Source organism: Microcaecilia unicolor, chromosome 3 (genome assembly GCF_901765095.1).
Source record: "Microcaecilia unicolor chromosome 3, aMicUni1.1, whole genome shotgun sequence".
Classification (NCBI taxonomy): domain Eukaryota; kingdom Metazoa; phylum Chordata; class Amphibia; order Gymnophiona; family Siphonopidae; genus Microcaecilia; species Microcaecilia unicolor.
The window spans coordinates 105,385,664-105,397,989 of NC_044033.1; the positions used below are offsets into that span (position 1 = coordinate 105,385,664).

A 12,326-nucleotide genomic window follows, 5' to 3' on the forward strand; every position below is an offset into this window, starting at 1 on the left:
TTTCTAGCTGCCAATAAGGAACTTTCTCAAGGAGCATCTGATTAGTTGCATGAACAGCAGTCGTTTGGAGAGGCAAAGGAAAAAGGAAAGATCAAAGATCCTTCATATTTTATTTTGCTGGATTGAACTGAATGCAGAACTGCATACCACATTTACTGATTTTACAGTGGTTATATAAAAATGAAACTTTGAATTTCTACTCCCAGTACATGAAGGTTAAATTACATGATGGCCTTTGTGTTAGGAATAAATTGATCTAGCACTGACACTGCCTCAAGAAACACTCTTAATTCCCAAAAGATCCCACCTGATTTCCTTTCTACCTTAGTCCATTCAAACCAAGGAAGGATGCTAATTATAAACAGGTTTCCTCAATTCTACATCTGGACAAATCAAGTAATGACTGTCATTACAGACAGAGGAAAGGCAGAAAGTAATTTCAGGTTTTATTTATTTAAAATTTGTCTATTATTTTATGCATCTCCTTGACAATAGTTACTGAAATGCAGTTAAGCAAGTGCCGATAAACTTTAAATTGGCACTGCAGCCCAATGCAATGGAATAATATCTAAGGCAGGATTTTACTGTCAAAAAAAAAAAAAGGCCAAGCAGCACTATTGCATTCCCCTTAAAAAATGGTCTGAATTAGAATACATTCATGACACTTGCAGCATTTGGTTGAAATGTTCAAAACATGTTCCCCCAAAATAACCACAGCACTTTTCAAAAAGCATTACTAGCTGTAGCAGGTTGCATTTGCACAGCTGTTTTGCAACAGCAACATCAAGAAAAATCCAAAACAAACACAGGGCTCTCCCCCCCCCCCCCCCCCCACCCAAAAAAAAAAAAAAAGAACAAGTGATTTTTTTTTTTGTCTTGTTTGAGCTCCTGAACAAAAGCTGAGCTGCTGCAGTTGTCTGGCTGCTCTATAATTTGGAGTCCAAGGCTCAGCAGAAGCTGATTAACCAATCCATCTACCATATGTGCAAAAAGGAGTTGCCAGCTTTATTCTCGGCAGGGAAAATTGGCATCTATCTTGGCTCAAATGGAGGTGTCTTTCCAATCTATAACTGTGCTGGTGAGGCCCTATTGTGATGGCCTGAAACATCATTTGCTGCCTTACACATGGCAGAAAGTGAATGAGAGAAATATATTATTTATAGCACTGCTGTTTGTAATGGGTTATTATACTAATAGCTCATTGTCATTTATAATTAGGTTTCAAACAGCATGGCTCTCACATATGTTTATGTGAATTAGGGGAAAAAACTTTCATATTCTGACATAAGGAATATGCAGTTTAGATAACTCCTGCAATGTCGCAGCAAGATATATCACCTCTCAGCCGCATGGCATGATTTTATAGAATTTATTGACTTATGATGATGTCATGGGATATTGAAATACCATCCCATTATACGTTCTGCTACTTTCTTCTAAATATATGATATCAATTCAGAAACTTGACTGTGGTGGCAAAGCCAACATTGGGGTTGATTTAGCATGAAGTTTCTCCCATTCACGGGTTTCGGAAAAGATCTTATGGCTAATGCATATGAAGGAATGCATCTGCTGGAAAAGACCTAGTTGACTAGTGGGCTCATTTTCGAAAGAGAATGTCCATCTTTCGACACACAATGGAAGATGGACGACCTTCTCCCAGAGACGTCCAAATCGGTATAATCGAAACCCGATTTTGGACATCTCCGACTGCAGTCCGTCGCAAGGACGTCCAAATTTCAAGGGGCGTGTCGGAGGCGTAGCGAAGGTAGGACGTCTTTGAGTCATAATAAAAAAAAACAAGGACATCCCTGACGAACACTTGGATGATTTCGATTTCACCCACACGTGTTTTTATTACGAATAAGGCACAAAAAGGTGCCCGAAATGACCAGATGACAACTGGAGGGAATCGGGGATGACCTCCCGTTACTCCCCCTGTGGTCACTAACCTCCTCCCACCGTCAAAAAACATTAAAAAAAATATTTCGTGCCAGCCTCAGATGTCATACTCAGGTCCATGACAGCGCATGCAGGTCCAGGAGCAGTTTTAGTGGGTACTGCAGTGCACTTCAGACAGGCGGACCCAGGCCCATACCCCCTCCCCTACCTGTTACATTTGTGGAGGAAAGAGTGAACCCACCATAAACCCACTGTACCCACATCTAGGTGTCCCCCTTCACCCATAAGGGCTATGGTAGTGGTGTACAGTTGTGAGTAGTGGGTTTTGGGGGGCTCAGCACACAAGGTAAGGGAGTTACGTTCCTGAGAGCATTTTATGAAGTCCACTGGTGCCCGGTTGGTGTCCTGGCATGTCAGGGGGACCAGTGCACTACAAATGCTGGCTTCTCCCACGTCCAAATGGCTTGCATTAGGACGTTTTTGACATGGACGTCTTTGGTTTTGAAAATCGCCGAAAGTCAGAAATGCCCATGTCTAGGGACGTCCAAATTTAAGGATTTTGGATGTCTCTGACGGTATTTTCGAAACGAAAGATGGATGTCCATCTTTTTTCAAAAATACGGGTTTCCCCCGCCCCTGGATTTCGCCGTTTTGCAAGGACGTCCAAATCTCAACTTGGACGTTTCTTTCGAAAATGCCCCTCAAGATCAGCCAGTTGGGTGATTCTATATTTTCAAAGGATAAAATCAGAATACCAGGCTAACATGCAGCCCAAAAGAAGGGTTTAAGTGGGCCACTGAAGAATCATGCCTTACTGGATGTGCATAGAAAAACATAAAGTTCAAAATACTTGTCTGAGTTTTTTACCACTTACAATAAGACATACAGATGAACAATTCACCTCCATAAAAACAATCTGTATTAGCAAGAAGAAGTAACCTCAGTGATTTCTGGGTCACAAAACAGGTCATGTCCCCAGTTTTGTTTTATTTGAATCACATGCTTGAACCAGTGATCTTGGTTCATCTTCCTAGCCTGTACAAAACCACTTACCAGTTTGACATCAGTCATCTTGTGTCAACTAAGAAAGGTTACTCTCTTCTTTCATCGTTCATAATTTCACCTGAACTACTTCTCTTGGGTCACAGAGACCTGTAAAAAAAATCTCTCAGAGAAACTATGCTGGTTGTTAATGCCATTTCTACTGAGTGATGTAATAATAACTATAACTTTCCATTTTTTTCTGAATAAAGATTTTCTCTACTTAACTTACAGTTTATGGAAAAAGGAAATTCTGAGGCATTCACCAGCCACAGCAAAAACAATATTTTATGGAAGATATATTAATAGCACATAAAAATCAAGGGGCCTATATTCAGCTGAACAGTATCCAGTTAAAGATCTCTGAATGTCTTTAGCCAGATAAGTGAGTGCAGCCTGTTATATCTGTGTCTGAGTTATCAAGGTAACTTTGATACCCTGTGAAAATAATTTTATCTCTACACCCGATAGTGGCAGAATATCATTGCTATCTGGCTAAAATATAAATAATTCACCTCCCCTTGCTTCTTACGTTCCTCATTTAAAACCAATAGCTTTTGTTGGAAATCAGTATGTACCAGTAAATTTGAAAACAAATATCTATTCAAATAACTCCCTAAATTAGCCAGATAAATTTTTTTTTGTTACATTTGTACCCCGCGCTTTCACACTCATGGCAGGCTCAATGCGGCTTACATGGGGCAATGGAGGGTTAGGTGACTTGCCCAGAGTCACAAGGAGCTGCCTGTGCCTGAAGTGGGAATCGAACTCAGTTCCTCAGTTCCCCAGGACCAAAGTCCACCACCCTAACCACTAGGCCACTCCTCCACTCCACTAAATGCTTTTGATTATCTACCCATAAATGTTAGAGGCTAAATCCAGGTCAAACAAGCATGACAATGTTTTCGCAGACCAACACCTGAGATTTGAGAAATCTATTGCTTATCCCCAGGTATGAACAATAAGGAACGGGATCCTGCTGTGATCTGGAATGGCCACTGTTGGAACAGGATGCTAGGTTTGATGATCCTTTGGGCTGACCCAATATGGCACATCTTATGTTCTTATTGATAAATGATCAGTAGGAGATGGAATATCTATAAGTATTTAATCACAAAGATCTTACTAGAAGTAAATCTTGAAGCATTAGACTGTTAATAGTGCAACGGTGTCTACATTTCTTTATAAAATATTAGGGCAAAAGCAGCAGAAATCACACCTAGATAGAAGCTGCAGATACTTACATTTGCTGAGACATCATGGGGTCCTTTTACAAAGCTATGGTAAGCACTACCGCGAGCTTACCATAGCTTAAAAGGACGTACCACTGGATGCACTCAGGCTTCCTGCAGTAAGTCCCAAATGCGTACGTGTTACCTGTGTGCTAAAACGTTTTTAATTTTTAGGTTGAGGGCGTGTCTGGGGTAGAGAATGGGTGTGTCTGTGCTGATCAGTTAGCATATTTACATTATCACACGCTGATTAGCACAAAATTACCATCTGAGATCTTACCATCTACAAAATGGGTGGTGGTAAATGTTCATACAGTAATTGTTTTTAGTGGCAGCATACTAATGGTGACATTACTGCATGGCCATTAATACTGATAATACAAAAATCAGCCATTTTACCGCTGTGTTATAAATGGCCTTAGCGCGTGGGAAAAACCCATGTAGGGGTGCGCTAAGGCCACTTTACACCGCAGCTTTGTAAAAGGACCCCAATTTATGCAGTTAAAGTATGCATACACTCACATATTTTATGCAACGTGCATAAATTGTGACTCTGCCACAAACTCGAGCACGCTTACACCTGAGTCACATAAAGTACACGTGTTTTGGTCACCACACATGGCTATGCCTTGAATTTAGGCACATAAATGTATCTTCATGATACCATTTTGCGCATACATTTGGTCACAATGAGCAAAGGAATTCTTCAAGGCAGAGTTGGGCCAGGGTTTGAACTTCATGTATAACTCATAGGGTAATTTTATAAGGGGATTTTAATGCATGTAAAATACAACAGTGTTTATAAATACAAAATCCTTAATAAATTACCCTCAGAGGCAGTAAACTTGTAACAGACTGCTTAATATATGCATCAAATATGGGAATAAATTACTCTAAGTCCAAACTCTCCCCCAATTCTACCTCAAGGAATACCTTTGTTCACTGTGAAATAGGGAACCCCTGTTGGGAGTTAGAGAAATCATCAGGACTCTGATAACCTTTACTGAAGGAGTAGCAGATTTATTGAAAGCTGCATCCAAGATAAGTGCTTAACTGTAATATATATCAGTTATAAAGAAGTTTAAAGTCTCTTCTTATTTCTGTACCGTGGAGAGGCATTATATATATGTAATATGTAAAAGTGGAGTTTTTTAGATTAATGATTAAAAGGAGCCCTCTTTGCAAATGAAGGTATATCTTTCAAATTGGGGTGTCTGATTCACACTGAGGTATTTTTCTCCACTATTTTTCATTGAATAATACAAGACATACCTCCAGATACAGAATGAATCGATGTAGAATTAACTACTATTGTGTGATATTGAGGTCTACAGATTCCCTATAAATTTAGTGATTTCAATTACCCCATATTGACTGGATAAATGTAACATCAGGGGAGGTAAAATTCCTAGATGAAATGAAGGACTGCTTTACAAAGCTTTACAAAGCATCTTGTTCAGGAACCAGGGGGATCAATTCTAGACTTACGGCCAGATTCTATATATGGCGCCTGAAAAATCCGTGCAGTAAAGATTTCCGCCTAAATGTATTCTATAAGCAGTGCCTAAATTTAGGTGCGGTACATAGAATATGCTTATGCAAAAATCCTAGCGCCTAAAACTATGTATATCCATTTAGGCCAACGAAAACGTGTTCTAAATCCCTGCACATAGATTTACACACACTAGGCCATATTCTATAACTATGCATGTAAATTTTGGAATGTCCCTAAAATTCGCATTCCCCCACCTATAGCCATGCCCCTTTTGAGCTGCACACATTAGAATTTAGGTGCAGTTCATTACAGAATACACTTAGCGAGTTGTGCAGGTAAATTCTAATTATTGACAATTAGTGCTCATTATTGCTTAAGTGCTGTTATCAACGTTGATTAGCTTGTTAAGCCAATTAAGTTACATAGATTGTTATAGAATATGCCAGGATTTTGGCGCGGCTCTCTAGGCGCGCTATATAGAATCCAGGGGTTAGTCCTTACAGAGTGCATACTATACAAAATTAATTGGAAAGGACCATCTTAATACAAATGGCTATTTCAGATTGCTAACTCTCTTATAAAGTGCCTCCCCTCTCAAAATCAATCCTCAGAGACACCATCTGTAAATCAATTAACTGAAAAATTTTCAGGATAAAGTGAATAAGCTTAGAAAACGGTTTCCTGACACCAATCCAGATTTAAATTTAGTGCCATCTTCAAAGAAGGGTTGCCTGTTGATAGGATCTGGAATAATTTTTCCTCTTGTTCACTGAAACAACTTTCTCAAGTTACTTAAAAAGTATAGCATTTCTTACTGTTTTTAAAACACCTATGCTCCTCATTTAATGCAATCAGCGCCTCCACTGTTTTGTGTTCACTTGTTAAATTGGATTCAGTCACAACTGTATTTAGGCAACTTCCCAGTTCAATTTGGGGAATAATAATTACGCTTATATTGAAATCTAAAACAAACTAATACTCAACTGTCTAACTATAGGCCTATAGCTTCAATTATTTTTTTTGTCAAGCTTATGGAAGGTCAAGGGGCCCTTTTACAGAGCAGCGGTAAGCCCAACATGGGCTTACTGCTCACTCTTCCAGGACTACCGCTGGCCGAATGCGACTGCCAGCAGTAGCCCCGCCCTGAGAATGCACCATTTCTGGCTCTTGTTTGATTGTGACCTGTTTAGAACTGAGAGGTACGAGTAGGGTATAAGATCAAATGATCTGGTGCAAGAGGTAACGGTGCTGAGGACATTTGGCAACAGTGATCATAACATGATCAGATTTGACTTAATAACTGGAGTAAGTACACACAGGAAATCTAATACGTTAGCATTTAACTTTCAAAAAGGAGACTATGATAAAATGAGAATGATTTAAACAAAAACTTGGAGGATCAGTTACAAAGGTCAAAAATTTACATTAGACATAGATGTTCTTCAAAAGTACAGTACCATCCTGGAAGCTCAGACCAAATACATTCCATGTATTAAAAAAGGCGGAAGGGACGCCAAATGACAGCCAGCACGGTTACAAATTGAGATGAAGGCGCTAAAAGAACATCTTTCAGAAAATGGAAGAAGGATCTGACTGAAGATAACAGAAAACAGCATAAGGAATGGTAAGTCACATGCAAAATGCTGATAAGGAAAGCAAAGAGACTTTGAAAAGAATATTGCCTTGGAGGCAAAAAACACATAATAAGAACTTTTTAAGTATATTAGAAGCAAAAATACAATAAAAGAATCATTAGGTGAAAGGGGCACTCAGGGAGGGAAAGGCACTGCGGAGAAACTACATGAATTCTTTGCTCTGGTCTTTACTGAGGAAGTGTGGGGAAGACACCTGCACCACAAACGGTATAATGGTGATGAGTTAGACAGTATACATTCCAGAGTACTGATAGCACTAAATAATGTACTTGCAGAGCTATTATTAGTAATATGTATTTTATCTTTTAAAAACAAGCATGGTTCCAAAAAGTGGAAGGTGACCAATATAACGCCAATTTTAAAAAGTGTTCCAAAGGTGACAGAAAATTATAGACCGCTGAGCCTGATGGTGGTGCCAGGCAAAATGGTGGAGATTATTTTAAAGAACAAAATTACTGAACATATACATAGGCATGGATTAATGGGACAGAGTCAACATGGATCCAAGGGAAATCTTGCCTCACCAATTTGCTACATTTCTTTGAAGGGGTGAATAAACATGTGGAAAGAGGTGAGCTAGCTCATACTGTATATTTGGCTTTTTAGAAGCCATTTGACAAAGTACCTTATAAGCGACTCTTGAGGAAATTAGAAAATCATGGGATAGGAGGCAGGGTCCTATTGTGGATTAAGAACTAGTTAAAGAATAGAAAATAGAGAGTAGGGTTGAATAGTCAACATTCTCAATGGAGAAGGGTAAATAGTGGGGTTCCCCAGGGATCTGGGCTAGAACCGCTGCTTTTTAACATATTTATAAATGATATAGAAATGGGGAATAATGAGCGAACTGATCAAATTTATTTATTCATAGTTGTTAAATCACAAGAGAATTGTGAAAAACTGCAAGAGGACCTTACAAGACTGGCAAACTGGGCATCCAAATGGCAGATAACATTTAATGTGAATAGGTGAAAAGTGATGCATGTAGGAAAGAGAAACCCAAACTATTGCTACATGATGCAAGGTTCCACATTAGGAGTCACTGCCCAGGAAAAGGATCTAGGTGTCATTGCTGATGACAGGTTGAAACCTTCTGCTTAGTGTACAGCGGCAGCTAAGAAAGCAAATAGAATGTTAGGAATTATTAGGACAGAAATAAAGAACAAAACTGCATTGCTCCATGTGTAACTGCACCTTGAATATAGTGTGCAATTTGGTCGCCCCATCTTTAAAAAGATATAGTGCAATTAGAAAAAGTACAGAGAAGGGTGTTGAAAATGATAAAGGGGATGGGACGACTTCCATATGAGGAAAGGCTAAAAAGGCTTGGGCGAGATGGCCAATGGGAGATATGATAGAAGTCTATAAAATATTGAGTGGAGTAGAATGGGTACATGTGAATCAACTGTTTGCTCTTTCCAAAAATATAAGGACTAGGAGGCATGCAATGAAGCTACAAAGTAGTAAATTTAAAACAAGTCGGAGAAAATATGTCTTCATTCAATGTGTAATTAAACTCTGGAATTCACTGTCAGAGAATGTGGTAAAAGCAGTTAGCTCGATTGGTCACTGTTGGAAACAGGATACGGGGCTTGATGGACCTTCGGTATGTCCCAGTATGGTAATACTTATGTTCTTATGTTCTCCCTTTTTCCTTATCGTCTAAGTTTTTCTTTTTCACCTTCCCTCTTCCTCTCTCTGGGTTTCTATTATGACTGACCTCTGCCCACCATGCCTGATCCATCTCTTCTCCCTGAACTCAACACCTAGTCCTCCATTTCCTTATCTCTTACATGCTTCCCTCTATCACAATAGTAAAAGAAATGACTGCAACAGCAGAACAAGGACACAGAGAGTATGGGCAACTGGTCACCATGTAAGGATAATCAGGGGTACTGGAACACTTTTTTCCTTTGGGGGTGCCCAACCTCCACCCCAACCACGCCCCTAATCCCAGAATCTCCCTTTCCCATTGTCCCCCCTCCCATGGCACCCAGCATCTCTATTCTTCCCTACCTGTCAAATACCCCTCCCTCCCCTCTCAACCCCCCTCCTCGCTCATGGTGTCCAATATTTTTCTCCTTCCAAATCTCTCAACCTCCAACCCCCCATTCTATGTTCAGCATTTCTCTCCTTGCCCACCTTCAACCCCTCCCCACCCATGCCCAGAATTTCTCTCCTTCCCTACCTCTCAATTCCTCTCCCATTGTATCCAGCATTTTTCTCCTTTCTTCCCCTTAAGTTCTTCAGCATCTCTCCTTACCCCCCCCCCCCCCCCCCATGGTGTCCAGAATTTCTCTCCTTCCTTCCCTCCCCTCTTCGGTATTTCTTTCCTTCTCCCCCCCCCCCCTCAATATCCAGCATTTATCTCTTTCTTCCCCTCCCCTCATCTACCACTTCTTCAGCATTTCTCTCCTCAGCATTTCTTGCCTTCCTTCCCTTCCCACCTTTTCAGCATTCCCCCTCCCCCTCTTTAGCATCTTTCCTCCTCCTCCCTATCTTTCTTTCCCAGGTGGTGACTCTGGATTGTGCTAGGGCTTGAGCATCTGTGCATGCGGGTATTTGATACATGGGCTAAAGCGGGTCTGCGTACATTGGGACAAGTTTGGAATGAGGGAGAGTGGGTTAGCTTTGCAAATCTTCAAGAGGAGTATGGGCTGGAAGAAAGGGATCTAACCTACTATTGCTGCCTTCGTAACTTTGTTAAGAGGCGAGCTCAAGATGAGTTGGAGTTAGCAGAAACAGCCCTGGAATTAGCAATGTGCAGAGGGGGTGGTAAGGGTAGTATAACTCGTATCTACCTAGCCCTAATGGGCCGTACGGATCCCCAGATACTATACCATGCGAGATGGGAAAGGGCACTGCAATACTCTTATCCTAAGGAGGTGTGGGTGAGGAATTATAAGTACTTGCGCAAATCTTCTTTAGCACAATCAGTAAATGAAAATGGGTTTAAAATGCTATACTGGTGGCACTACACCCCCGTTAAATTACAAAAAATGTATCCGGGACTGACGGGACAATGTTGGCGTGAATGTGGTCAAAGGGGCACATTCCTCCATATTTGGTGGGAATGCCCAAAAGCAAAAGTATACTGGGCTAAGTTGGTGGAGTTGGTTAATAAAGTGATCCAAAAACCCTACCCAAATAGGGCAGAACAATGCCTACTCCACTTCCGGTCGACATCAATACCGAGCTGGAAACATAGACTGGTGAACCAATACTTTGCAGTGGCCAAAATTGCATTAGCCAGGGCGTGGAAGCAAATGGAAATGCCAGCTTTACAGGTGGTGACTCAGAAAGTGGATTTCCTTTACCAAATGTCAAAGCTAATGGCACTACAGAGAGGGACTATGCTGACCTTCATGAAAATATGGACGCTATATGAACAATTCCAAGAACAAGATCAATCACCACTGGATTAGGGGGGAGGGGGAGGGAACATACACGGTTGGGGAATGGGGGGATTGCTTATGTTAAAGATATATGACACTGTTTAGATTCAAATGTATCTTGATTGGTTAACAATAAAAAGTTATAAAAAAAAATAAAGGCAGTTAATAAATAAATACATAAACAATAAATGTTAACACTCACGTTATAGAATTGCCCACTATAAATGGCAGAGGATAAAGGGAAGATATAAGGTATTCTTTTTTAATTCACCACTAGAACATTCTGAACTGCACCATCATCCAAGTCCATAAATATCAGACACTGACCTCACACACAACAGCATGGTTATCCTCATCCTGAGCCTCTATCAACTCAGCAAGAAAATATTCTCCATATGTTGCCTTCAGAATATCGTTGTGATGCATGAAGATTGGCATGAGGTCATCATGGTCCTCCACCCTGTGAGAAAGAGCAGGTTGTTAAGCTGAAATGTTTCTGCAGCTCTGTGAACCATTTTCAGGAAGCCTATATGGTTGACTTCAGTTATCTAATAATTTTATTTAGAAGACTATGCAGGACTTTTGAAAGGCAAAATGACCTAATTCTTCCTCAATAAAGAATAAAGAAACTTTTTTGGACATTGGTTCCTTCCTTCCATCTTCTACACTTCTGGATATTTGGGAAGATAAAACACATTCAGAATGAGATTGACATGCAACTTTCTAATAGGTACTACAGTTATTTGTTTATATATGATAGGACCAAGTGAACTGCACATACAATCTGCCTTCACTTTATCCACTGTGACACTTGTGAGAGGTTAGGCAAATCCAGGAGCTGGAACTCCGGACCGGGGCGCTGGAGAGGCAGGCGTGGGTGGGACCAATGGAGGGACTATCAATCCCAGCATCCTCGGGAAGGATCACCAGAACCCTCTAGAAAGGCTAACCAGAGCTGCAATGCCCGACTCCCAGAGGAGGCCACTAGACTCCCTTAGAGAGGGTGAACCAGACTACAACTCCCAGGTTCCCAGGGGGGAGGAGAAGGAGGCTTTTGAGCAGGCTCGTGATAAAGATTGGGAGCAGCTGGGGAAAGGGGAGAGACAGATAAAGCCTATGGAATGGATGCCTGAGGAGGCGAGTACTGAGGCCAAAGAGGTTGGTGAAGGAATGCAGGTAGAGCCCATGGATATTTCTGCCTTAGCCCGGGTGGAAAAGGGGCAATCTCAGGGCCTGTTAGCAATCTTGATGAACCGGTTAATTCAATTCAATGAGAGAAAAGCCCAGAGAAGTATTTGAGCGGGTTCCCTGGGGAAGTAGCTTCCACCTGGCCCTGGGATCAAGCATGACCCTTGGGGAGGTTACCAGGAGTTAATGGCTGGTATGAATGGGAGGGGGTCCCCTTTCCTCAGGTTGCTCTGAGGTGAGGGTTTGCTAGGGTGAGTGTGAAAGGTCCTCTCCTCCTTCCTGTACACATTAATTGATTTGATTTGCTTACTTTATTTTTTGTCTATTAGATTGTAAGCTCTTTGAGCAGGGACTGTCTTTCTTCTATGTTTGTGCAGCGCTGCGTACGCCTTGTAGCGCTATAGAAATGCTAAATAGT

General features: G+C 41.0%; 1 protein-coding gene across 1 annotated transcript in view; it reads right to left on the bottom strand.

Annotated features, from left to right (window-relative positions):
• Positions 1 to 12,326, bottom strand: part of CFAP61 (cilia and flagella associated protein 61) — a 676,218-nt gene that overhangs the window by 585,878 nt on the left and 78,014 nt on the right. The window contains exon 7 of the mRNA XM_030196227.1: positions 11,048 to 11,180. Within this exon, the coding sequence (XP_030052087.1) occupies positions 11,048 to 11,180 (133 nt within the window). The remainder of the gene's footprint in view (positions 1 to 11,047; positions 11,181 to 12,326) is intronic.